We start from the raw sequence: 25,526 nt of genomic DNA on the forward strand, positions 1-25,526 counted from the left end.
TCTTGGTTCATTATGATATATGTATGTATGCGAATGTTGCATTATTGATCACATTATTTGTAAATGGGGATGATTGAATAATTGTATGCCATGAAATCATGACTTGATTGTATGATTGTGAGAATGTACATTGTTATTGTGATTATGGCTTGTTGAATAGATCAGATGTTGCGTTCCGACACACTAACTTAGATCGATTGCCACGTTTCGGCATAAATATGGATCGATTTTGACGTTCTAACATAATTATTGCATCGGGTACCACGTTCCAGTATGCTAACAGTTTGAGTTTGGGTTCCATGAGAGGACTATTAACTTGACATACTGTGTAATTGAGAATTGTGAACTTGATCGTTATATGTAAATGATATTAATATTATATATGTTCGGTGTATGTGATGAGTCCACGATTTGTACTCATTTAGGGCTTTATTTTAATAGATTTAGTATCCTCAAATACATATTTTGTGCCAATAACTGATGTAAATCCTAGAATTTCATGTATTTGGATTGAGGAACAAAGCATGGACACTAATGAACAAAAAGGAACAAAGCAACTGAAAAGACGAAGAAAAAAAGGCATGCGGATCGCCTAATCCATTGGGTGAATCGCCGAATGGCTGATGTCTCGCCTAATGTTGCAGTGTGTCAAGTCCTAAAGGAGAAAATCAAGTCGACGATAGAAAGGAGTAATCGGCGAATCATCGAACGGTTCCGCAATGCAGTGCCATATTGCCCAAAGTTACAGAACTTAAAGATGCTGAAGGCCAAAGCAAAAAGGCGATGGAATTGACCAAAGGGTGGATCGCTGAGTGGATCGGCAATCCCGACTTACTACGTCGAATGGTCCTTCGCTGCACATTTTTTACAACTATAACTACGTTTTTAAATTCGTAGTTTAGTATGTAGTTTAGAATATAACATTCAGTTTTCAAGTTGAGAACATAGAAGTGACTTTAGAGACAATATTTCCTTAGCTTTAAAGATTTGAGGATTTCTGCTTCTAAGAAATTGGAAGTGGGCGTTGAATATTCTTCATCTTAGACCTTTGTAAAGACAATATCAATCCTACCTAGTTGATGGAAACACAATTTGGTAACGATTTTTACCTTTTTATGATGTCTAACTAATACTCCAATTCTTGGGGTGTGATTATGTGATTATGAGTTGATATAATTGATGGGTATTGTTAATTGATAGTTTAATTGATATTTAAAGGTATTTTCGTTCAGTAATTGTGGTTAAATTTGATATGTTGTAGTTGCAAATACAATCTTAACTTCGTATTTTTGGCTTGCTCGAGAAAGAGGTTTTAAAACCAAAATTACTGAATTGATGGTCTGTGGGTATTGGGTTGCTATGGGTTCAGCTTGAGAGAGTGAACTCTAAACCCTTTTCCACACATTCAACTCAAGAGATTGAATGGACTAAAGCGAAGGTTGTGCTTAATTGCTGCTTATTGGTGTTCGAGAGAAACCAATTTGATTCGGGGTAAATTGTTCGAGAGAAAGTTTATTCCCACTAAAGTCTAGCTTATTGACCGATTCACAGTTGTTTACTATTAACTACAATTACCCGGTTATCTATCTTAGCTCATAATCCTATCACATCCTAAGAATCCCGTCTCCATAATTGTTATTTTTGTATTATATGTTGTTTTTGTTGACAATTGAAACCAAACCCCTTTAATATTTGACACTTGTGTCACCCCTAACTTGAACAATGCTTTTATTCGTAAATGTTTTTAGCTATGATTGACTTGAGCATATTCTTATTTACCTATTGATTCTCAATTACGAACCACTCCCTTGGGACTTGACCCCAACTCACTAGTTGGGTTATATTACTATTTTACGATTGTTGGCACTTGGTATTTGAAAAAGTGTCCTGATACGTGAAATTAAAATGGCACCGTTGTCGGGAAGTGGTGTTAGTTGAGAATTTTTAGTTAAGTTGAATTTTGCTCTTGTTAGACATAGTGATACTTATTTAATTTTAGTTTTGTTTTGCTTGTTTGTGTGTTAAAACAGGAAGTATGAGTGTGAACGGCAACAATGGCAGCCAAGTAGGCCATCAAGATGACATCAGAAACCTCAACGATGTCAACGAGCCTTATGCTAATGACCCCCATCTCATGGGAGGTTTTGGTGTCATTCGCTTGCCTCCACCGAAAGGAATGCGGTGTTCCACATCACTAGTACGATGTTGCAACTCTTGCAACTAAATGAGCTTTTCAGTGGTCTGGCTCATGAGGATCCCCATGACCACATTAGAAACTTCGTGGATGTATGCAGACCATTCTCCTTCAAGAATATCTCCCAAAAATCGGTTTGGTTAAGGTTGTTCCCGTTCTCTTTGATGGGAGAGGTATGCAACTGGTTGGCTGAATTGCCACGTGAATCAATCACTTCGTGGGAGGAGTTGGTTACCGTATTTCAAGTGCAATTTTTCCCTCCCTTGAAGATGATGACTCTTCGGGATAACATTCAGAGCTTCAAGCGTCTAGAAGGCGAGCCGATTCATAAAACTTGGCTACGATTCAAGAAGTTAGTGGTTCAATGCCCAACCCATGGCTTGCTTGATAACGTGTTGCTGCAGTATTTTACAAGAGTCTTGACTCGGTAATAAGGGTGTTCTGACCAACTTTCTCTGGGAGGTTTGATGCAGCAACCTTATGTGATAGCGGCTCAGCACTTGGATGGCATGACTACCATAAACAGGGGGTGGTATACCCATGAAGACCAGGTCTCCCCTCTCACGTTCAAGTTGACTAAGGAACAGATAAATAAGGACCAAGAGAGGGACCAGAACATGGTCAAGATCATGACACAACTTGACATTTTGTCTAGAAATTTCATGGGAGCTGGTGCTCGAAGTGTCAATGTTGTGGGTGTCGGGTGTGCTAATTCGGATGAGTCCAAGTGTGAATCTTTGTATAATGAAGAGGTGAATTTCCTAGCCGACCAAGGCGGTGGTTATCGTTCAAACTACCCAAGGCAGGGTGGTAACCATGGTTGGAATAGGGATGAAGGATGGGAATATCGAGATCGTAAATTGAGGGACCGTAATCCAAATTGGAAGGATGGGAAGAAGAATAGGTATGTGCCTCACCACGAGCGCCAAAAGCCAAAGGATTCGGAAGGTGGTCGGTCTGAGGATATGCTTTCTCGTATCCTCAACAAAGTTGAGAGGTCAGACAAGATTTTAAAGGAAATAAAAGAAGATGTGTCGACCCTTAATTAGACCATCCCTCCCATTCAGTGTTGATCAGGCAGTTGGAAACCCAAATGGGTCATATCTCATCTCATCTAAACCCGAGACAATAAAGGGGGTTGCCTAGTGACACTGTGGTCAACCCCAAGAATGAGGTTTGAAGGTGTACTTGTGTCGTGCCACAACATTAACTAAGGCGGTTCTTAGGAGGCAACCCAAGTTTATTTTCTTTCTTTTAAGTTTAGAATAATGGTGTGTTGAATGTGCAGGTCAAAGGGTGGAAAGTGGTTGAAAAGTGCAAGTTGGCGAGCTAAAGGTCCAGTCGGTGCTTCGCCGAAGAGGTCGACGACCCCAACCCAGACTGTCGTTGGACTCAAGAAAATTTTACATTGGAGTCTGTAAAACTCGGCGAGCCCAGAAAATTATTAGCGAGTCGACGATCGCGATCTATACTGTCGTTTGGACCCCCACATCAATTGAGGGTCCTGTAAAACTCGGCAAGGTAAATGACCACTCGACATATTGCCGAGTGGGTCAGTGAGCACGACTAATATCGCTGAATGGGTGAGAACTGAGAACTGGACAGTTTCTTAAAAGGCCAAAGCTTTAAACTTCCAACTCTTCACTTTCGAACTTCACAAACTCACACCCGCACTTTAGTTTCTATATTTTCGCATTTCTAGCAGTATTTTAGTTATTGATTTGTGCTCGAATTTGGATTACATTGCCGCCTAGCATTTCAATCTTATCTTAATCGGCATTAAATGTTGGTTTTTCGAACCCCGACTTTATTTTTGAGAATTTGTACTCATTTGTAATGGTCTTATCGTGTTGTCATGTGTTGGGCCTCTTTGATAAGATTAGTGTATTTGAATGCCTATTTTAATTTGATAATCTTGCCCGTAGTGTCTATATTGTTGAAATCCCGTAATTTTGTGCCTTAAAATTGCTTAAATCTTGTGGGGTTATGCTTGCATGTTGTTGGGTCTAGTCGGGTGAAATCTAAGTAACCCATAGATGTTCCAAATGACGTAATTTGCCCAATGATAGAGCGGGTGATGTCATTCTTAAGGGAAAAAGAAGTCAAATGGCCAAATTTGGCAAAATCAGGAGAAATCTGAGTATCCCGGGGTAATGGGTGTTATGAGTCATGCTTTAATTTGAGTAGTGCATGCTTTGATTTTGTTTTTGGAGGTTGCAGGGTCGAATTCGAGAAGTTGGGTTGAAAGTAGGCAAGTTAGGTCATTTGGGGAGCTGGGTCGAGCTCGCCGAACCACTCAGCGGTTCGCCGAAGGTCCCTATCTCGCCTTTAATTTCATACTTTGGTTGATGTTTGTTTCTGTAACTTTCGGCAAGGAGCTTGAGGTCGCCAATGGCACTCGTTGAAAGTCTTCTTTTTCGCCCTTTGTCTGCACCCTTGTAGCTTAAATTGCACTGTAACTTTTGGCGGGCTAATACTCGCTCGCAGAAGGATGTCGGTGATTCGCCAAAAGGCCTTCCCATCGCCGACTTGTCAATTTTTTTTGAGATTTTTAAGCTAATCCTTTCGGCAAGCCCGATCTAGCTTGCCAAAGTGATTTGGCGAGTCTGTTTGCAATTATTTTTATGTACCTTTGATTAAAATGTTTCTAATTTTTTCCCGATGTTTTGGAGACATGGTTAGGACCAACATAGACATGTCACCCCAAAAAAGAGTACGGGGTATCACAATCAACGAAGAGGGATCAAATCCTCCAAAAAAAGGAAGACAAGAGCCTCCAACTGGAGTCAGAGCAGGGACAAGAGGCCCATATCTAACAGGGCGACTACTGGTTCCCAGGTTGCTTTATCTGAGCATGAGGACGACTAGCCTTTGCAGTCCCGGTGGGATGAAATCTAGGCTAGAACTCACCCTGACTCAGCCAGAGTCCCTCCAGCTCCTACACCAGGAGATTCAGTGCCAGCTTCGGCACCTCTTGTGGCTCCTACACCACCAGTCGTCCCTCCTCCCAGGCTTTTGAACCTATTGAAAGGTGATGGTTTGTGAACCATCCAGGAGGAGAAGTTGTTCTCGACAGAAGGCCTGGAGGGAAAGTACTCAAATGTGAGGGACACCCTCCATTTCCACATATTTAAGCAGTTCACCAGGCCACAAGGCCCCTATATTCCTTCATGGGTCCCGGAGTTCTATACAACTTATGATGGCCTAGTTCCAAAAAGCAAGATAAAGGTCAATAAATTCAGACCGATTAAGTCGGTTGTGGTCCGAGGTAAGGAAGTTGAATGCAATAGTGAATACATCAACACCATAATTGACAGGGGATATGACTTTGACTACCCCAACCTGACTACTGCCACATTTTCATTGGATGAGCTTAAGGGCTGGCTGGTGTTACTCATTTCAGCACCACCCCGAGGTGGATAGAGGCATGAGTACCGATTGAGAAGAGGGACCTGAGTGTAGTTGCAAGTTATTGGTTTGGATTCATCAGCAGCTCTATTATGCCTTTCGAAAATGAGTTTGTTCTCCGTCATCCTAAGGCGCCTTGCCTTGGGTCAATTATTTCTAGGAAGAGCATCGACTTAGGACTTATTATTGAGCAAGAAATGGTGATGAGGGCCGAGTAGAGGCAAACTTCTCTACCATTTCTGGTACTGATCAAAGAGTTATGTCGGCCTACTGGAATCCCAAGGGATCTGACTAGAGATACTGAGGTCACCCCTTCTTCATCCACTGACATCCGGCGTATTGAAGTCGAGTATACTAGAGAAAAGGCTGACAGGAAGAGGGAAACTCCGGTGGACAAATCCCCAGAGGTAAATATAGATTTGATACCTACAGAGGCATTTTCGTCTACTCCAGCCTTTGGGCCTTCAGGTACTTCTACCCATTCCTCTTCTTCACAGGCTCCAGGCACATCCACTTCCTCCCAGCCGGCCAAGATTACTCAGGAGATGATCTTGAAGATGGGTCATCTGGCCCATTCAGCTGATGTGAGAACAACCCAGTTAGAGAGATCCATCACATGTATGATTGAGAGTGTTATTTTGGCTGCATTGACCCCCTCCCCCCCCCCTCCGGGCTTCTGTTGATGATCTGGCTACTAGAGTCACAACTTGTGAGAGCATGAAGGGGGAAACCTCTGAGATGACGGCTTTGAAAGTCGAGGTAATAGATTTGAGGAAGGACGTAGACTATCTAAAGTCTACTGACTTCATTTCTTTACTGGAGGCTGCAGATGATTTGAACGCTCTTGAGACTTCAGGGATTCCTTCGGCTACCACCGGATACATGCATAGAGATAATGCAGCAGTTGATGAGTCGAATGCAGAGACCGACGATGAGATGATCGAGGTCAGAGAGGAGAGCATATATGGAGACTTGCCGGATCTTGAGGAGACAATTATGCAGTCAGTGATTCAAGCATCGTTGATCAAGACATCCATGACAACTCCTAGTGAGTCTGGTACTGCTGTTCCATCTGAGGTGACTCCGGGCACTGATCCTTTCTTTACCTCCCTCTCTGTCTTACTTTATTTTGACTCTTGGATATTTTTATTGCATTTGAGGACAATTGACTTTATTTGCGGTAAGGTGAGGCCCACTTTTTGTGACCTTTTGTGACTCTCTTGTTTTGTGTATATATTGGGTTTTGAGTTACAATTGTGTTTATACTGCATTTGTGGATGGTTGAGCTTGTGGCTTCTTATTTTAAAAGATAAAAGATTTTTAGACCCTTCCAAAAAAATTTTGCCACCTCTTGTTTGTGTAAAATGTGGTTGTTCTCTTGCAAATTTGAATATCAGTTTTGATCAATATCGATGATTTGAATAGTGCTCATAATCGAACAAAAATGAATGTGCGGCTACGATGAGGCCAAATGAAGTTGCATAGACAATATGTGAAATCTTTGCATCTCGTTGTAACTAACCAAGTATCGAATTGAGTCTCTTATGATGAACATTACACACTAGCGAAAGTGTGGAGTCTTGTTGGACATTGGTGTCTATGCCTTGTGTGATGAGCTTACCGTGAACCGTGTGTGATGACACCTAGAATTTGTCCCGTTGGTCCGGTTGACTAAGTGATACAATCTCTTGATACGATTTTAGACAACTTTGAAAAGTGTGAAACAAATTGATATTATACATCTTTTGTGGCCTACCCTATGAGTATGTGAACCCTTTATGAACACTCTTTGAGCCTTAACCTTTTTCTTGGAAGAAACTTGATAAAATTGTGAACTTTCTTGATCCATTACCCATAATCCTCATGATTTGTGGTTTGCTTGAATAACCAACTTAGGCCAAAAGCCTAAGTTGGGGGTGTGGTGAAAAGAGAAGGTAAATCAAGAAGTGCAAGAAAGTCCCCTTTGACCCATGGTTTTGTAAAAATAATAATGAAACCCCTTCATACAAAAAAAAAAAAAAAATTGTGGAATAAAGTTGTGAAAATACAAAGAAAATTGGGTTTCCAACAATCCATGGAAAGTGAATAATGGGATGACTTTTGAGCACGAATGAGAATGATGAAGAAAAGGAAATGAAGTGTTGTTCACACCACATTTCATGAGGATAGAAGTCACTAAGCCGAAATGACCATACCTTTGCACTCAGCCCTGTTACAAGACTTTAAAAGACTTTTTTGATCTTGAGTGAGCTGAAACAAGTGTTGATTGAAAAATACGGGCAAACCTATGGCTGAGATCATGCATTGTGTTCATCTTTGTGAGTGTGAGTGTTGCATTTGATTTCGGAGCTTTAAATTATGAACCATTGTGTGTGAATATGGAATCATTTTTTGTGTGAGGGCATTTGAGTACCTTTGTTGAGCTTGAACTTGCATTTGAAGCAAGTGTTGTGAGCTTGAGATTCTTTGATAATGGTGAGTCACAACTTGAGTCTTTGAGTGCACAATTGATCTTTGCATGAGTAAGTTGAGTCTTCTTGTGTGCATTCATGATTGAGGCTTGGGTAGCACTGTTTGAGACATCCTTTTTGCACTGCTGAACTTGAGGACAAGCAAAAGTTTAAGTTGGGGGTGTTGATAAGTCCACGATTTGGACTCATTTAGGATTTTATTATAATAGATTTAGTATCCTCAAATGGATATTTTGTGCCTATAACTGATGTAAATTCTTGAATTTCAGGTATTTGGATTGAGGAACAAAGCATGGACACTAATGAGCAAAAAGGAACAAGGCAGCTGAAAAGACGAAGAAAAGAAGGCTTGAGGATAGCCTAATCCATTGGGCGAATCACCGAATGGCTGATGTCTCACCTAATGTTGCAATGTGTCAAGCCCTGAAGGAGAAAATCAAATGTGTCAAGCCCTGAAGGAGAAAATCAAGTCAGTGATAGAAATGAGTAATCAGCGAATCGGCGAACGGTTCCGCGATGCAGTGCCATATCGCCCAAAGTTACAGAACTTGAAGATGTTGAAGGCCAAAGCAAAAAAGCGATGGAATTGACCAAAGAGTGGATCGGCGATCTCGACTTACTGCGCCGAATGGTCCTTCGCAACACATTTTTTACAACTATAAATACGTTTTTAAATTCTTAGTTTAGTATGCAGTTTAGAATCTAACATTTAGTTTTCAAGTTGAGAACTTAGAACTGAGTTTAGAGACAATATTTCCTTAGCTTTGAAGATTTGAAGATTTTCATTTCTGAGAAATTGGAAGTGGGTGTTGAAGATTCTTCATCTTAGACCTTTGTAAAGACAATATCAATCCTACCCAGTTGATGGAAACACAACTTGGTAACGATTTTTACCTTTTATGATGTCTAGCTAAAACTCCAATTCTTGGGGTGTGATTATGTGATTATGGGTTGATATAATTGTTGGGTATTGTTAATTGATAGTTTAATTGTTGTTTAAATGTGTTTTCGTTCAGTAATTGTGGTTGAATTTAATGGGTTGTAGTTGCAAATACAATCTTAACTTCATGTTTTTAGCTTGCTCGAGAGAGAGATTTTAAAATCAAAATTACTGAATCGATGGTTGTGGGTATTGGGTTGCTATGGGTTCAGCTCGAGAGAGTGAACCCTAAACCCTTTTCCACACATTCATCTCGAGAGAGTGAATGGACTAAAGTGAAGGTTGTGCTTAATTGCTGGTTATTGGTGTTCAAGAGAAACCAATTTGATTCTAGGTAAATTGTTCGAGAGAAAGTTTATCCCCACTAAAGTCTAGCTTATTCACCGATTCACAGTTGTTTACTATTAATTGCAATTACTCGGTTATCTATCTTAGCTCATAATCCTATTACATCCCAAGAATCTCGTCTCCATAATTGTTATTTTCGTATTATTTGTTGTTTTAGTTGATAATTGAAACTAAACCCCTCTGATATTTGACACTTGTGTCACCCCTAACGTGAACAATGCTTTTATTTGTAAATATTTTTAGATATGATTGACTTGAGCATATTCTTATTTACCTATTGATTCTCAATTACGAACCGCTCCCTTGGGACTCGACCCCAACTCACTAGTTGGGTTATATTATTGTTTTACGATCGTTGACACTTAGTATTGGATGAAGTGTCTTGATACGTGAAATCAGTATGCATGTTATTGTTATGTTGTAATGGCTTATGTATGTTGCACTTAGTGGGATAGCCGCGTGATCCTACCAATACACTGTGGTTATGTACTGATACTGGACTTGCTCTTTCTTTGTTGAGTACATGACATCTTCAGACGGCTATTGACATACCTCATTTAGAAGATCAGTGATCGCTTTGAATTCAAGGGTGAGCCAGTTCTTCCGGGTTGCCATGAGTTCTTTTTCTGTTTATGTCCATATTTCAGACTTAGACTTTCTAGTTAGTTGTTAGTACATTAGTTTGGGGTTGCAACCCTTCTTGTTTAGACTTATGGTTGAACTTTAGATGTTTTGGTACATTGACTTTCAGGTTCTAGGCGTATTTTTCACATTTGTTTAGTTGTTAGACTATTGGTTTAGAGTTTATGGGGACTCCCTAATTCTTTCCTTAGCATTTAAACTTGCTTCTGTAACGTTAAATGCTTTAGTATTTTGATTAAATTGGTTAGCTAATCAGTATGAAAGGTTCTCCACCAGAGGGTTAGTGTGAGTGACAATCACGATGGTGTGGATCGTGACAACTATATTAAGTTATTTATATTAACTAAGAGAGGTGGAAAAATCTTAGTTGATTTTCTTTTAGAATAAATGTAATACTTTCTTATGATTATTTTTATTTTTTAAGTTTTGACTTAATATCTCCTCACTTTTAAAATTTATAATTATAATAATAATAATAATAATAATAATAATATAATATAATATAAAATAATATAATATAATATAAATAATGAATAAAAGGAGCTAAACTGATAAGTGAAAAGGCTACCATTACAAAATAGAATAAGATAAAATTTATAAAGAAGATAATAAGACTACATGTATAAGGAGATTAAAAATTCTTTCAATTAAATAGTAGGCTAACATTAAAACATACAAATTAGTATATTTAATAGGAGGGATTTACTTTATAATAAATTATTCTTCGTTTTTTATTTAATTAAGTATATATTTTATTATATTTTCATTTGGTGTAGGGGTAAAATGATATTTCAACTTTTAATTTTGTGGCTTCCCACTTTTAGTATAATATATATATATCAAATTTTTCCAACGAAGCCATGTCCCGTGACATTTCTTGGGCCTTCCTAGATCCGCCCCTGATCAACGACATGAGTTTTTCCCTATGTTCTTAAAATTTAAACATGGTTTCTTACTAAAATTCTTCATTATTCACTTTTCTCCCATTGTCGCTGTAATTGTGTTTTCTTAATCGTTAGTTAACATCTTAATGTTATACTTTCACCATATTTTTTTTCAATCTTTTCTAAATTTTAGGATAGAAGAGAAAAACAGTGTGAAAAAAATATTTTCACCATCAGTTCCTTACCACTGAACTGTCAATCAATATTGTTAAAAGGTTCACAAGTTAATACACATATATATTTAATTAATTTTTTAATACAAATACATGATGTACAAAAAAATTAGTGAATTCGTTCAAATCCACGAACTCCATCTATCTCCGCCTCTGATTTGTTATATTCTAACTTAAGTAGTTGGAGTAGCAAAGATTTTTATTTAATCCTTGAACAAACAATGAACAATGTCTTCACATATCTTTGTAGCATTTGATTTAGAGAGGATCAAATTCTGAAAATTTAATGGTAATTATTTATTTGATCATAAAATTTAATTAAATTTTAGATTTTTTTAAAAAATTTCTAAAAAGTGAGCTCAGACAACTTTTCGAGATTTCTATCCATAAATTTTTTAAATATTTTAAAATAAAATACATGTCCATATAATTTCAAAACTCAAAACTTTAAATTTCTAATTTCAAAATCTATAACTAAACTGACCTTGAATTTTATTGGGACTTTTCTAACTCGAGAGCTCAAAAGAGAAACGCAACTAGGATGGGGTCCACTTCCAGTTTGACACTTTGACTGTTGAAACAAAAAAGAGAAGAAAGAACAGAGATGGAAAATATTTATGGAAAATGTCTTTTATGGAAAATATTTTTTCTTAAAATATTTGATAAGTATGTAAAAAATATAATATTTGAAGAATATTTATATGTAAGGTAGCAAAATTTTATAAAAGTCTATGCAAAGGAGTTTCAGGGGTGGAATAGTAAAATGATGTTATTGAAGACATTTGGTAGACGTTCCAAAGAGTCTGTTTGGATTGATTTAAAAGTTGGTCAAATCTATTTTTAAGTTATTTTAAACTTTTGGAAGTGTTTGACAAAATTAAAAATAATTAAAACTAAGTTAAAAATAACTTTAAAAAGTTAAAAATCAAAAGTATATCTCCCATCTACTTTTTTTTTTACTTAAATATCATTTAAATTTGACTTTTATTTTTAACTTAAAAATTACTTTTTTTTTAGCAAATCCAAATGGTCTCTAAGTCATTTTGCTTATTTTAAATAATTTATTAAATATTTTTATCAAACATAAAAAAAAATGAAAAAAGAAAATGTTTTCCTGCCATGCCAAACACATTACACACTAGTGTTTTTCTTGTTTAGTTTTAGTTGGTCCTTAATAGTCAATAAAGTGGGAAAAGGTTTGGGTGGCTTCAAAGTACATATATATTGTGTTCTTTCTTTCACATTTTCAAAGCCCTAAAGTTTTTGCTTCTTCCTTAAAAGGTAAGCTACTTTTCCTATTTCCTTCTACTTGTTATCAAGCTTTGAACCTGATGGTTGAACCTTGGAATTATCAGTTTAAAGTTCAATTTGTTGTTTGAGTAATCGAATTCCGAATTCGTTGTTGATTTTGTCATTTCTTTTTTGGTCAATTCAAATTGTGTTTACATAAGCGTATGTGTGAATTTGCTATGTTTAATGCAGTTGGTGAGGAGGATGAGTGATTGCCAATTAATTTCATAGCCTATCTTGTTTCATTTGATTTCTCATACCAATTGTTCTTTTCACTGGTAATCTGAAATCTTACCAATTGCCATATCTTTTATTCTTAATTGCTATCTATACTTGGAGGAATGAAAGACTTGATGAATTTGTAGCTCCTAGCTATGAGCAAGTAAGGAAGTGCTTGTCACTGTCATAAATAATTTTCATGAGGTGATTGACATATCTAGTAGAAAAGACCAATGTTTTGTTGATTGACAATTATATTACGATTGAAAATTGTGTACATGTTTTTTCTCAATTTGATATGGTAATTCAGGATTTTTGAGATTTGAGGCATAGTTGTTGTTGTTATGTGTCACCCTCTGAAGATTCAGGTATTTTCTCTCTGCTATTTTTTTTTTTTTCATTCTAGTTAGGTTTAAGTGTTGCCTTTCAGTCTTGACCAATTTCCTCTTATTTTCTTTAATGTTTTGTAGACATATTTTCATGGAAGATGGTGTCTTATGTCACAGTGATAAATTGCAACAAGGATACTTGACATAAAGTGCTATATCCGAAAGATGGTACTGTTCTTTGCAATTGTGATATTGGCATGTCTCCGCTCATTTGTCTTACCTGATGGGCAAGGTACCTGGTTCTTCCAGTTTTACATCATAAAAACCAACTTTGTTTTTATTTATCTACTCAAATGGATAAAGAATAATTTAGATGTGACCACTATATCTTGTTTACATTTTACTCCTGCCGGTGAAATGTTGTCTTTGTTCTTCTAATAAAGTAGGGTGACATTTGGTTTTTTATACTCTGGCCCATTTTAGGAGATGCACTGTACATATTGAAGAACTCACTAAATGCTTCAAATGGTCAACTTGCTGATTGGAACCAGAATCAAGTTAGTCCTTGTACTTGGTCCAAGATCACTTGTGATGATAAAGGCAATGTCATTATGGTGTAAGTACTATTGTTAGAGCCATTAGAATCACCGTGTGCATATACTATGATGTTACTGTTTTTATGCACTAGAAAGGTTAATCTTTGGTTGGTCAACTTCCTTTACTGGATGTGATTTTGATAATGTCTGAATCTGTATTTGCAGGTCATTATCAAGTTTGGGATTCTCGGGCACTTTAACTCCCAGAATAGGTGTTCTAAAGAATGTGAATACACTGTACGTTTAAAGTACTCGGGCTGAGTTATTATTGATAGAATGATGTCTTGAATGCTACCCACATATAATTTTCTAGATGCTATTTATTGCTACTTTACAATGTTTATTTAAATTTTGTTTCTGAATATACTAGTTTGATGTCATGGCGTTGCACTAGAACAAAAATCCCTTCAAATCATCAGATGTTAACTAAAAGTTGAGAACACGATGATTAATATTTTCAAGGGAGCTTCACTTAGCGGAAGGGGGGAAAAAGAAAAAGAAAAGTACGTACATATTGTGGTGTTATAAATGAACAAGGAGAAATATTTGGCCATTTCACAAAGGCAAACAGCTTTAAGAGAGATGGAAGCTGTATGAACTGATCTAGCAAAATGGGAGTCTCTGTTCGGATGGCTGTCTTTTTTCTTGTGGTAACTGTGTGGTGTCTCTACACTTGTAACTGCTGGTTCCGTTGGACAAAGAGCAACCTAAGCCATTTCACGAAGACTAGAAATGTGAACTATACAAGATTAATCCTCAGTATCAGTGACTTTATCTTTTTTCCTGAGTGGTCATTCCGTCACATTGGTATTTGCACTTTGTCTACTTCTTAGGGTCCTATTTTTGTATTTGACTTATGTATATTTCAAATCAATAATTTGGATGCATAACCATACGGAAGGGTACAGAGTTCTTTGATGTAGCTCTTGATGAACTTTGATTTGTTAGTATGTTGTTGAGCTCAAAATTGTTAGGTCTATGACTACAATTTTTGGGATGATTTCTTGTCTTCTTAGATCCACGACTAAAATTTTTGGGATGATTTCTTGTTTTCTGCTACTAACCTAGCTCACTATGTCGTATACACTCCCTGCAGGTCCTTGCAAGGAAATCGTATAACTGGTGAAATTCCCAAAGAGATTGGAAATTTAACAAGCTTGACAATGTTGGATTTAGAAAATAACCGTCTTTCCGGAGAAATACCAGCTTCGTTGGGCAATCTTAAAAAGCTTCAGTCTCTGTAAGTCATATTATTTCATTTAATCATTTTAGGATAGAACTTAGTTTACTTGGTGACTGGAATAGGTGTGAACTCTATTATTCCATTGAGCAGGTTTTTGAGTCGAAACAATCTCACGGGGACTATCCCTCAGTCACTTTCAGGTCTTCCAAACTTGATGAACCTGTAAGTTATTTATCTTGCCTTTTCCTTGTTCCAAGTATAAATTACTTTTCTGAATAGGAGAATAATACATTTTCTTTTGGGATGTCAACTTCAGACTTCAGTGATCCTTAACCTGTTACCTGTATCATTCGATATTTGACTTGATTCTCTGATTCTGCTTTGCAGTCAGCTTGGTTCCAACGGTCTTACTGGCCAAATTCCTGAGCAGTTGTTCCAAGTTCCAAAATACAAGTACGATTACAGTTCTTACTTTAGACAGTAGCTCAAGGCTTCTTAGTTTTTGCTTTCTCTACTAATGCATAATCTTTAATGTTAGTATAACTTCGTTTTATTCTAGTTTTACAGGGAATCATTTGAATTGTGGCTTAAATCTCACTCATCATTGTGAATCTGCTAGTGGAGGTAAGTTCTACCAGCAAATATGTGAATTTTTGAACTGTATATACTTCATGCTTCTCTGTATTCTGGAAGAATGAAAGTAATGTAAAATTTTTGAATTTTACTACCATTATCTTGATTTTATTTGTTATTATCTTTTAGCTAGAAAGGAGGCTTTATCTTTTAGTTTACTTTATTAGAGAAAAAACTTTAGTATTTTCAAGAGGTCTAGCTTGTTAGGGGTTTCATATTATATATCTAGTATAAGTGTGTACTTTGTTTGGAACGACACTTGATGAATAGACTCTATTAATTTCCTTAATATGTCATCTATTTTTTCTTGTTTCTTTCCGTTCCCATTCTTACTTAGTCCCTTCTCCCTTTTCTTGGTGCTATTTCCTCCTTGTACGCAAGACATGGAACAAGATTAAAGTTCTTAGTGTTATTTAGAGTTATACTTGCCATTGGCTGTGGGATATGTTTGTTGTGTGGTATACTGGTATCTAATTTAATGGATGGAAGAATCAAGCACCTCATGGTGCTGCCTGCACTAAAAAGGATGAGTTTCTTTCCATTAGTCCTAATCTTGGAGAGGTGTAACTTGTAACACTGTCTTACTTGTAGGTGCCAAGCATTCTTAACGGAGGGATAATGATGTAGCTGAAAAATATAGCATTATTTAGTACCTTTACTGTTGATCTATTGTCGTCATCTTTTAGTTAAAGTTTGAAGTTTCATATATTTTTTTTAGAAATACTATCATATTATAGTAGGAGAGAATTTTAATAATTTTAGGAGTTGTAATGCTTTAAAAAAAGAATTTAGTAATTCTAAGAGTTGTAATGATTCTAAAAAAAGATTTTTTTTAACTCTAAGAGTTGTAATGATTAAAAAAAAAAAATTTAACAATTCTAAGAGTTATAGTTATCTAGGTTCCCTAATCTATAATTAGAGTCCATAATTCCTTTGCTTGGAACAACATTTGATGAGTAAATATTGTTGATCTCTTATTATATCTCTCGTCCCCTTTTCTTCTCGTCCTCTCCCTTAATCATCATGCTCATTCTCTCTCCTTTTGGTGCTACATCTCAGAAAGTTTCTGAAGTTGATAAAGCTGTTGATTACCTATCCGATGTATTACTATTCGCTTAGCAAGGAAATCGTCATTTAACATATGCACCTTGCTGTACTTTCTGGACAAACCAAATTCTAAAGTTGAATTTCTTGCAGGTTCTCCTAGTAAACCAAAGACTGGTCTCATAGTTGGTATTGCTGTTGGATTTCTTGGACTTCTCGTTCTTGGAGGATCTGTGTTATTGTTCTGTAGGAGGCGGCACAAAGGCTATAGTCGTGAAGTCTTTGTTGACGTTGTAGGTTTGTGTCACATTTTTTTGACAATAATTTCATCAGTTTAATGCACCTGTTATTCTTTGTAAGGGAAGAAGATATTCTGGCCATGCATTGTTGTATCTTGTAATTCCTTCATAAGTTAGTGACCTCATTGTTTATACACCAGTACTTAGTTTTCATTTACCTTCAAGATGGTATGATTCCTTTGAGTATATTATGATATTATATTTTATGTTTTATTTGGCGCACTCAGGTGAGGTTGATCGACGAATTCCATTTGGTCAATTGAGGAGATTTTCATGGAGGGAATTGCAGCTTGCTACTGATAACTTCAGTGAAAAGAATGTTCTTGGACAGGGGGGTTTCGGCAAGGTCTATAAAGGAGTGCTCAATGACGGCATTAAAGTTGCTGTGAAACGGTTAACTGATTATGAGAGTCCTGGGGGAGATGCTGCATTTCAGCGAGAAGTTGAGATGATAAGTGTGGCTGTTCATAGGAATCTCTTACGGCTTATAGGATTTTGCACCACACCGACTGAACGCCTGCTAGTATACCCATATATGCAGAATCTAAGTGTTGCTTATCGTCTACGAGGTATTGTTTCTTCATAGCATTGCTTTTATTCATTGTAGTTTCTTTTACATCCTGAGCATGCTATTTTCCCTTACTGTGCCTGTTTCATCTAATCTATTTTATCCCAATCAATAGATCCTTCATTTCATTAGTCTTACATCTCCTGCGGCGCATATTTTGATTTTGTCAGCTTGATTGTAAAAGATCATGAGTCATTTCCCCGTTCGATCTGTGAAGAAAGCGTGCATTTGTCATTGTACGGTCTAAATTGACTATTAAAGTACTGTAGAACTGCTGATCTGGTAAAAGAACTTGTACATGGCATCAAGTTCGAGGGGCATGCTTATACAGCTAATGTGTGTAGCTTAATTGGCAGAAGCATAAACCCTTTAATTTGTGTTTTCATGCTTCAGAATCTTATTCTTTTTCCTTCTCAAAAAAGAATCTTATTCTTTCCTTTCAACTTTGAATGAAGTGCTAGAAGTTTAATGCCTTAGGGTTGCGTCACCATGAGTAAAATTTGCATGCTTCCTTTTTTCTCCCAGAATATGGTAGGGAAAGACAAGTTCTGAGCAGATTTAAGGGTTCTGTAGAATTATTTTCTGATATTCATTAAAGGGGTTGAGTGTTCGGAGATTGCAATTTTCTTTGGTCAAATCAAGGGCAATACTCAAATCATACCTCATTAATCATTAATAGATGTATTCAGTTTTTTTTTTAAAATCATTAAAAGATGTATGTGCGTTAAGTTGGTATCACAGATCGTGATAAGAAAGAGCTATGTGATCTCATAAATTGATTCTTGTGATCCTGGCTTAAACTAGAAGGTGTTACATGCAGTAGTTAGTGCAGCTTAAGATTTCAGCAGTTTTCTGCTAGAGTTGATCTGTCTGTTATTAGTTTTCAGTGGTGTCTAATTAAGTTTTTAATCACTTACAGAACTTAAACCTGGGGAGCCTGTTTTGAATTGGCCAACTAGGAAGCGTGTGGCAGTGGGTACTGCACGTGGACTTGAATACCTACATGAACACTGTAACCCAAAGATTATTCACCGTGATGTTAAAGCAGCTAATGTGTTACTAGATGAAGATTTTGAAGCTGTAGTTGGTGATTTTGGCCTGGCAAAGCTAGTTGACGTTAAGAAAACCAATGTGACAACTCAAGTTCGTGGTACAATGGGCCATATAGCTCCTGAATACTTATCCACTGGCAAATCATCAGAAAAAACTGATGTTTTTGGCTATGGAATCATGCTTTTGGAAATTGTAACCGGCCAACGTGCAATAGACTTCTCACGCCTAGAAGATGAAGATGATGTCTTGTTGCTTGACCATGTGAGTGTACTTAACTCAATGCTCTTCATATATTTTCAAATGGGCATCAAATTATTGCATCAAACTTTTCATATATCTTATCTCTACTGACCAATCTTTGTTTCTCTCCATATTCTATTGGGACGACTCATTTGTCCTTTGCATGAGAGCCTCTTGGATGGATATACATTCGTTTATCTTTCTCCTATTGGTGAAACTGCTGCAATTATTCTATGATAATTGAAATGGTGTAAACAATTATTATTTTTCACGTGGCTCCAGGGTACAAATGCTTTGAATATGAGCTAGGTCTTAATATTGAGCCTTTTAGGCACAAGAAATATGATGACTATATATATTTGATGCTAATTTTTTCTCTCTTTCAAAAGTGTGGATATGTGGACCCTGAGCCTCTCTTATAACTTTACATGATTATTCTTTAAGCTTCATAGGACCTTTATGTAGTATTAGTTGCTAAAAAGAGATCATCTTGAAGGTCAGAAAACTGCAAAGGGATAAAAGACTGGATGCAATTGTAGACCGTAACCTGAATAAGAACTACGAGCTGGATGAAGTGGAGATGATGATTCAGGTGGCATTGCTGTGCACTCAGGCATCACCAGAGGACCGTCCAGCAATGTCGGAGGTGGTGAGGATGCTGGAAGGAGAAGGGCTTGCTGAGAGATGGGAAGAGTGGCAACACGTTGAAGTCAACCGTAGACAAGAATACGAGAGACTTCAGAGACGATTTGATTGGGGAGAAGATACAATGTTTAATCATGATGCTGTTGAGTTGTCTGGTGGAAGATGACACATGAGTAATAACTTTGAACCACAAAAATGTTTCTTGATATATAGATGCCTGGTTGCTAAATGTTTTTTTTTTTTAATGGAAAACCCTTTGTTCTAACTAGGCAGATCAACAGTGGACTCTGTATTTATGCAAGTTTTAGTCATTATTTTCATGTTCCATCAACTCCTGGGAGTGGGAATTTGATTCCTCAAATTGTTACATATTTTTCCTCACTAAACTATTTTTTGTCATTCAACTTTTAGATATTTCTGACTGGAAAACCAACTAAATCTCACTGGAAAACATGATTGCCAAAATATCATGTTAGCTCAAATAGAGAAGAGAAGCTTGTTTACTATTCAAGGTTTTGTTGGAGAAATTGAATAGTGAAAATACAATATTTTGAAGGTAAAATCGCCCTAAAATGCATATAGTACGTTGATCAGTTTTAGAGCGTAGACAAGATGTATTTTTGGAAAACACCAACTTTTGACAAGTATTAGAATATTTTAAACTTTTTTAAGGGAAGCTTCTAGAATGACCCATTGTAGTATTTTGGATACTTATTTTAAGGATTCGTTTGACCGGGTGGGGTAAAATTATGATAGAAATGAAGTTGAATTTTTGTTTCGAGATATAATTTGGATTTTTAAATTGTATTTTTTGCTCATAAACATAAAAGCTACATAAGTTTTGAAAATTATCAAAATTGCACCAATTCTTTATACAATCTTACCAAATAAGCAAAAGTTGATAACACAAGTGTAATACATGATCTCAAAGCTATTCTTAAAAAAATACTACATTTATTGATCGAACTTTAGCTCAATAAAAAAGTAAAACTGAACAAGAGTTAGTGTACTACTCTTTAATAAAATTGAACATGGTCAATATCACTAGTCACTATATCATCATGTTCATACTCCGTGAATATTTCATCACTCCTAGGATATTCTCGCAAAAAATGATGTAGATAAATGGTGGGATTCTTTATACAAAATATAAACTTGTGAGTTAATTTTTATATTTAAAAAATATAAAATCATGATATGAAATTCTCAAATCAAGCTTTTTGGAGAACTTGAGATTTCATCTCATGATTTTCAAATTACTTGATGAAATCGCATGTTAATTGACCATTTGTCACTATAAATAGGGATGACCTTAAGTCATTTGTAATCAATCCAAATGAACCCAAAATCAGTCCAATTCAATAGTATTATTCCTATCTAAGTTATCCTTTCCAAAATCTTTCTTTCCCTTTCTTTCGTTTTTTAGTTGAATATTCCCATCCTAATTAACGATTTTTGTCTAAGAGAACTTTTTTTCCAATTCAACAATGTTTCTTTTGAGCTGAATTTTTTTTTCAAGAATACAATAATATCCACCATGTAGTTGTTTAATGAGTTTTTGTTATCTCAATATTTTTAAACTTTTTTCTACTGATTTTCTCATAGATAAGCAAATTGGTCAAATGATATCAAAATATTATGTTTCTTTATTATAGTTTTCTTTGTTCTCGATTTATCATCACCATAATGTGCAATTATTGATTTTCGTATGACCCCCGATTATTTCTCTCACAACATAACCTTGTGTAATAAGTAATAACATAAGCAGAGTTTGCCTTTCTCCTGCCACCCAGTGCACATTTGAGGTTTGTAAAGTGAATCTAAGCTACTCTAAATTATTTCTTAGGCGATGATCAATGTTGAGCACAGTCGCACTGCTTGTCAACTAATTAAACTTGGCTCAATCTTTGATTATACTATCATGTTGGTATATACATTAAGTACATCTAAGTTGCGAGGATTGTGATGCTAGTGAGAGGTGATAGATATTCCGTAAATCGTGATGTTAGACAAGATGCACGCAAGCTAACCCGAATCCCCCAAAAAAACAGAAGTTTACCTTTCACTTCCACAGTTCCACCGCAACCCCAACTTCAGCCCAAAGAGGTAAGGAAAGGAAGAAAAGATAGTTCTATGAATCTGTTGTATGATGGCAGCAGCAAAGTAATGCACAAGGAACCTGGCGTAAATTGATTATGAAGATTTGTCGTTAGATTCAAAAACTGCACCTCATGAGTGTGTGTATAAATAACATGCAGGTGTTATCAGAACTTTGACAATGAAAAAGAACACCCTGTAACTTGTAAGTAATTGGTGTATCTATAAACTATAGGTGGTGCAACAAACTAAAATGAATGTGAAATACGTATGGCATCTCATTATATATTCAACTAGGAGGTTGATCCGGTATAAATGGTTTCTGAACTAGTTAGGAACCATCACATATAAACACAACAAGTTTCGTAGAAGCCTGTAATCAGCTACCTCCTTGATGAAGTCTAACATATTGTTGCACATCATGAAGAAAAATCCATGTTGCAAACCTCATAAACTAAGAAATTTGCTAATTGTGAACACCCTAATAACTGGATGAAACTGTGTCTTTGTGTGTTTCAAACTTCTGTCTAACTCTTCCTCCTCTTCAAGTACAAATCTAACATGCACAACCTCCACCTTGCTGCTCTGATTGGGATGTATTTGTTGTAGGCTTCAAATTAACGTCAACCATATCTTCCTGTTTTGTGGATGAAAGTGTTTCCATTCCCGGTAAGGCTGCAGCAATCTTTCGGAACAGAGGCTGCAATTTTCAATTTCATATTCTCAGTATCATGCTATTCAAGTACGAAAAGAAGTTATGCCAACTCAAATATTTTGAGCAAAATCTAGTGATCAGGATATTTGATCCTTAGTATAACTTGACTAAGGGGCAAAGTAATTTCAATGGAGATCGCAGAAAGGACTTGAGTGTCTCTGTACCTTGATATTGAATCCAGCTTTAGCACTGGTTTCTACATACATTACTCCAACTTCACGAGATTTAGCATCTCCCTCTTCTGTGGAAACTTGCCTGTTTAAATCAGTATCATTTCCGTTTGAGAAATGGTGGAGCAAATAAACCATAGTCTACAGGAATTAAAATGCAATTTCCTCTTCTTGATAATCTCTTACAGAAACTTTTTTCTTCTTTTCTTCTGTGGAAAGAAATTGGACCAGAGAAGGACATAGCAAGAGATCCAGATCTACATCAATCTACTACTATTTACTTTAGAAAACTGAACATTTTAGTTGGACCAGTGTCTCATCACTAAAGACTAGGTACTCAGACAAATTCCCATCAAATGTCAATTTACCAACTACTGAAACCTCTACTCGAGTGAAAAAAATCATAACCATAACTCTCTTACATAACATATTGAAAAGCGAAATATATATTACATTTATGCAAATCCATGCTAGATTCTGACTGAGTTTTAGGTCTGGTTTAAATCTCAACTATATACAACTAATTTTACGAGGTCCCGACCAGAAATGAAAAGAGGAATTGATAGGTGGTAAACATTTAATCATACACAGAATACGGAGGAAAATAACATCTAAGAAGTACATCGATGCATGAGTAGTAGGTAAAGAAGTTGTCAAACGGAAAAGATCCATCCACACCCTACCTTTTCTCAACAAGATCAGTTTTGTTCCCAACAAGAACAATAATGACATCACTGCCTCGTTCAGTGCGTACTTCTTCGATCCATTTTGAAGTGTTCAGAAATGATTGGCGGTCTGCAGATATAATGATTTATCACAAAAACTTTGTTCATTGAACATTAAACCAAAGAAATGAATATAGAGAACTAATTACTTTAGACTCCGTAGGAACCTTGTACTATCACCAAATATAAATTTTCTTGAGTAAGGCACAGATATGTGTAGAAACATTCTGTGGGAAGAATTATCAAGCAATCACTTACTGGCAACATCATATACAATTACAGCAACAGAAGAATCTCTAATATAGCTTGGAATAAGACTTCTAAATCTTTCTTGACCAGCAGTATCCCTGCATATTGCATTAGAAACGAATTCATTGTTCAATGTCCATTGTCCAAAACCACAGCGGAATGTTGTTAACTGAGACTGGTTTGTGATTGTCCAATCTCTACTATATTTTCCCCAAATCTGTTTTCCACTACATAGATGTGCATTTGAAAACTTTATAACTATCAAGTAAATCAGGTTTCTCTTTCACATTTTGTCAAGTACATCCTACTGATAACTTGAAAACAAATAAAATTACAATATTAGTTGCGAAAATGAAGCCTAACCAGAGCTGCAGGCGAACTGTTCGATCTTCAAGGTACATTGTCTTTGATAAAAAATCAATACCAATGGTAGCCTGCGTAATAGAAAACAAATAAAGCTGTAACCAACACTAATTTATTTCATAATTTTGGAATCAATCAATCTGTCCATCCATTAACGATCGACAAGTGATTCCAAATTCCTTAAATTGGAAGAAGGAAAAAGATACCTGATAAGTGGTGTCGAATTTATCGTACATAAAGCGAGTAATTATGCTGGTTTTGCCCACAGATTGATCTCCCAAAAACACCAGCTTATATTTTGCTAATGGCGATACCACCGACATTGGAACCAAAATTCTATTGAATGACCCTTTCTTCTCCTTCTTCTTCAAAACACAATTTCTCTCTCTCAGATCTGAATTGGTGGAAAGAGAAAAAAAAGAGAGAAAATTAAGGAAGATAAAACACTTCTCTGCCTCTCTTTGAATTCTCTATTTATATATAATACCGCTCTCACCACTAACCGCCAACTCCATCAACGCCCAAGCCCCTAATACGTAATTAAACGACTTAAATAACACAATTTTTTTTAAAATTTACTACAGTATTTGAATTAATTACGAAAATCCCTTTTTATTTTCATTTTACCTCTTTTAACATTCGGATACATCACTTCACCTTTATTAGATACATTGCAAATTTGATTGTATACAATGTATCTAGTACAATGTTATTATTCATACATAACCCAATTATTTCAAAATACATAACTATAAATCAGATTCATACAAATTTAAGTTTGAAATAATTGAGTTATCTATCAACAATAAAATTTGCATCAGACACATTGTACACTAACAAAGCTGTAATGTATCTAACAGAGGTAAAGTGATGTATTCGAATGTTAAAAGAGAAAGAAAAAAAAAATGATTTTTGTAATTAATTCAAATAGTAAATTTTTAAAAAATTTATGTTATTTAAGTTGTGTAATTACGTAATTTTCCTAATTTAATTTATTGAGGAAGGGCAAAAGTGGAGCTTGGACGTTGATGTTACAAAATGCATAATTATTTTATCTTGCGTATAGTTGGATGCATTAGATACCTTAAACTATTTATCTCACCATTTATATCATAATGATAAAACAAGTTATCTCATATATATGATGGATTAACTTATCCCAAAATAACTTATCATAAGATAGCTTGTTCTCAAACAAACGAGGGTGCTATTATGAGCATGAGAGATAAAAATTATATATTATGTGTTGGATTAAAAACATTAATGTAATTAATACCACAATTATTTATTTTAGCACTTATACTCTAATCATATCCTTTTCAAATAATCACTTAAAGTCCAAGTTAAATCAATACTTAAAAGGTGGAATGACGTGGAAGACCCCTGTATTTGACTTCGTTTGTCACTTAAATCATTTTACTCAGATAAAAAACATGATTACACACGTGACATTTTTTTGATGAATCAGATAAAAAGCATGATTACACACGTTTAATGGCAAGTGAAAACAATTACTCTCTCCGTCCCTTTTTATATGCCATCCCTTTCTATAAATAGCTGGACCACAATACTTGTCATTTTATAAAATTTATGCATAAATTATCATATTTTGCCTATTATACCCTTAATAGAGTAGTTAATTAATCTTGAAAATGTATTCATCATTTATTATAAAGTTAACTTAAGAAAATATTAAATAATGGTAGAATGGTAAAGTTACATCATTTCTTAATGCAAGTGCAAAGTAAAAATGTGACATATAAAAAAGGACGGAGAGAGTATTTTAATTTGAAAAAAATATCAAAACTAAAAGAAAAAAATATAACAATTAAAAAATAAATTTTAAAAACTCCCATCCCTAATCGATCTACTGTAGCCTCTTCTTCTTCTTCTTCCTCATAGTTCCCCCCATCCCCCACCATCACCACAACACTTCTTCTATCTCTTTTCATACTCTTACACACAATTCTTTCTCTATCTCTTCTCAT

At 35.7% G+C, this 25,526-nt stretch overlaps 2 protein-coding genes across 4 annotated transcripts in view; one reads left to right on the forward strand and one right to left on the reverse strand.

Moving 5' to 3' along the window:
• The window catches only part of LOC125808456 (ras-related protein RABH1e), a 942,753-nt gene extending 918,708 nt beyond the window's left edge, over nt 1-24,045 (reverse strand). The window contains exons 1-6 of one of the 2 annotated variants that reach the window (XM_049488157.1): nt 23,745-23,985; nt 23,539-23,609; nt 23,185-23,273; nt 22,885-22,996; nt 22,196-22,286; nt 21,849-22,016 (exon numbers count right to left, since the gene is read on the reverse strand). In XM_049488157.1, the coding sequence (XP_049344114.1) occupies nt 21,873-22,016; nt 22,196-22,286; nt 22,885-22,996; nt 23,185-23,273; nt 23,539-23,609; nt 23,745-23,861 (624 nt within the window). In that variant the 5' untranslated portion in view covers nt 23,862-23,985 and the 3' untranslated portion in view covers nt 21,849-21,872. Of the gene's footprint in view, nt 1-21,848; nt 22,017-22,195; nt 22,287-22,884; nt 22,997-23,184; nt 23,274-23,538; nt 23,610-23,744 lie in introns of both variants that reach the window. The other variant, XM_049488158.1, reaches the window with a different exon arrangement.
• On the forward strand, nt 12,273-19,613 carry LOC125808409 (probable LRR receptor-like serine/threonine-protein kinase At5g10290). Of its 2 annotated transcripts, none has more exons than XM_049488112.1 (12): nt 12,273-12,401; nt 13,100-13,250; nt 13,442-13,574; nt 13,720-13,791; nt 14,651-14,794; nt 14,888-14,959; nt 15,125-15,190; nt 15,297-15,361; nt 16,568-16,711; nt 16,941-17,282; nt 18,201-18,595; nt 19,071-19,613. In XM_049488112.1, the coding sequence occupies exons 2-12, from the start codon at nt 13,184-13,186 to the stop codon at nt 19,383-19,385; spliced, it is 1,815 nt and encodes a 604-aa protein (XP_049344069.1). In that variant the 5' UTR covers nt 12,273-12,401; nt 13,100-13,183; the 3' UTR covers nt 19,386-19,613. The 2 variants fall into 2 exon arrangements, with proteins under 2 accessions (XP_049344069.1, XP_049344070.1); XM_049488113.1 differs by having other exon boundaries at nt 12,340-12,401; nt 19,076-19,407.
• Nucleotides 24,046-25,526: the final 1,481 nt, after the last annotated feature.

Source organism: Solanum verrucosum, unplaced genomic scaffold, assembly GCF_900185275.1.
Source record: "Solanum verrucosum unplaced genomic scaffold, falcon-dt-bn FXZP01000112.1, whole genome shotgun sequence".
Classification (NCBI taxonomy): Eukaryota; Viridiplantae; Streptophyta; class Magnoliopsida; order Solanales; family Solanaceae; genus Solanum; species Solanum verrucosum.

Coding starts and splice junctions, on each gene's coding strand:
- LOC125808409 (XM_049488112.1), top strand. CDS start 13,184: ATGGTACTGTTCTTTGCAATTGTGATATTGGCATGTCTCCGCTCATTT. Junction 15,191..15,296: donor TTCCAAGTTCCAAAATACAA/GTACGATTACAG, acceptor GTTTTATTCTAG/TTTTACAGGGAATCATTTGA. Junction 16,712..16,940: donor AGTCTTTGTTGACGTTGTAG/GTTTGTGTCACA, acceptor TGGCGCACTCAG/GTGAGGTTGATCGACGAATT.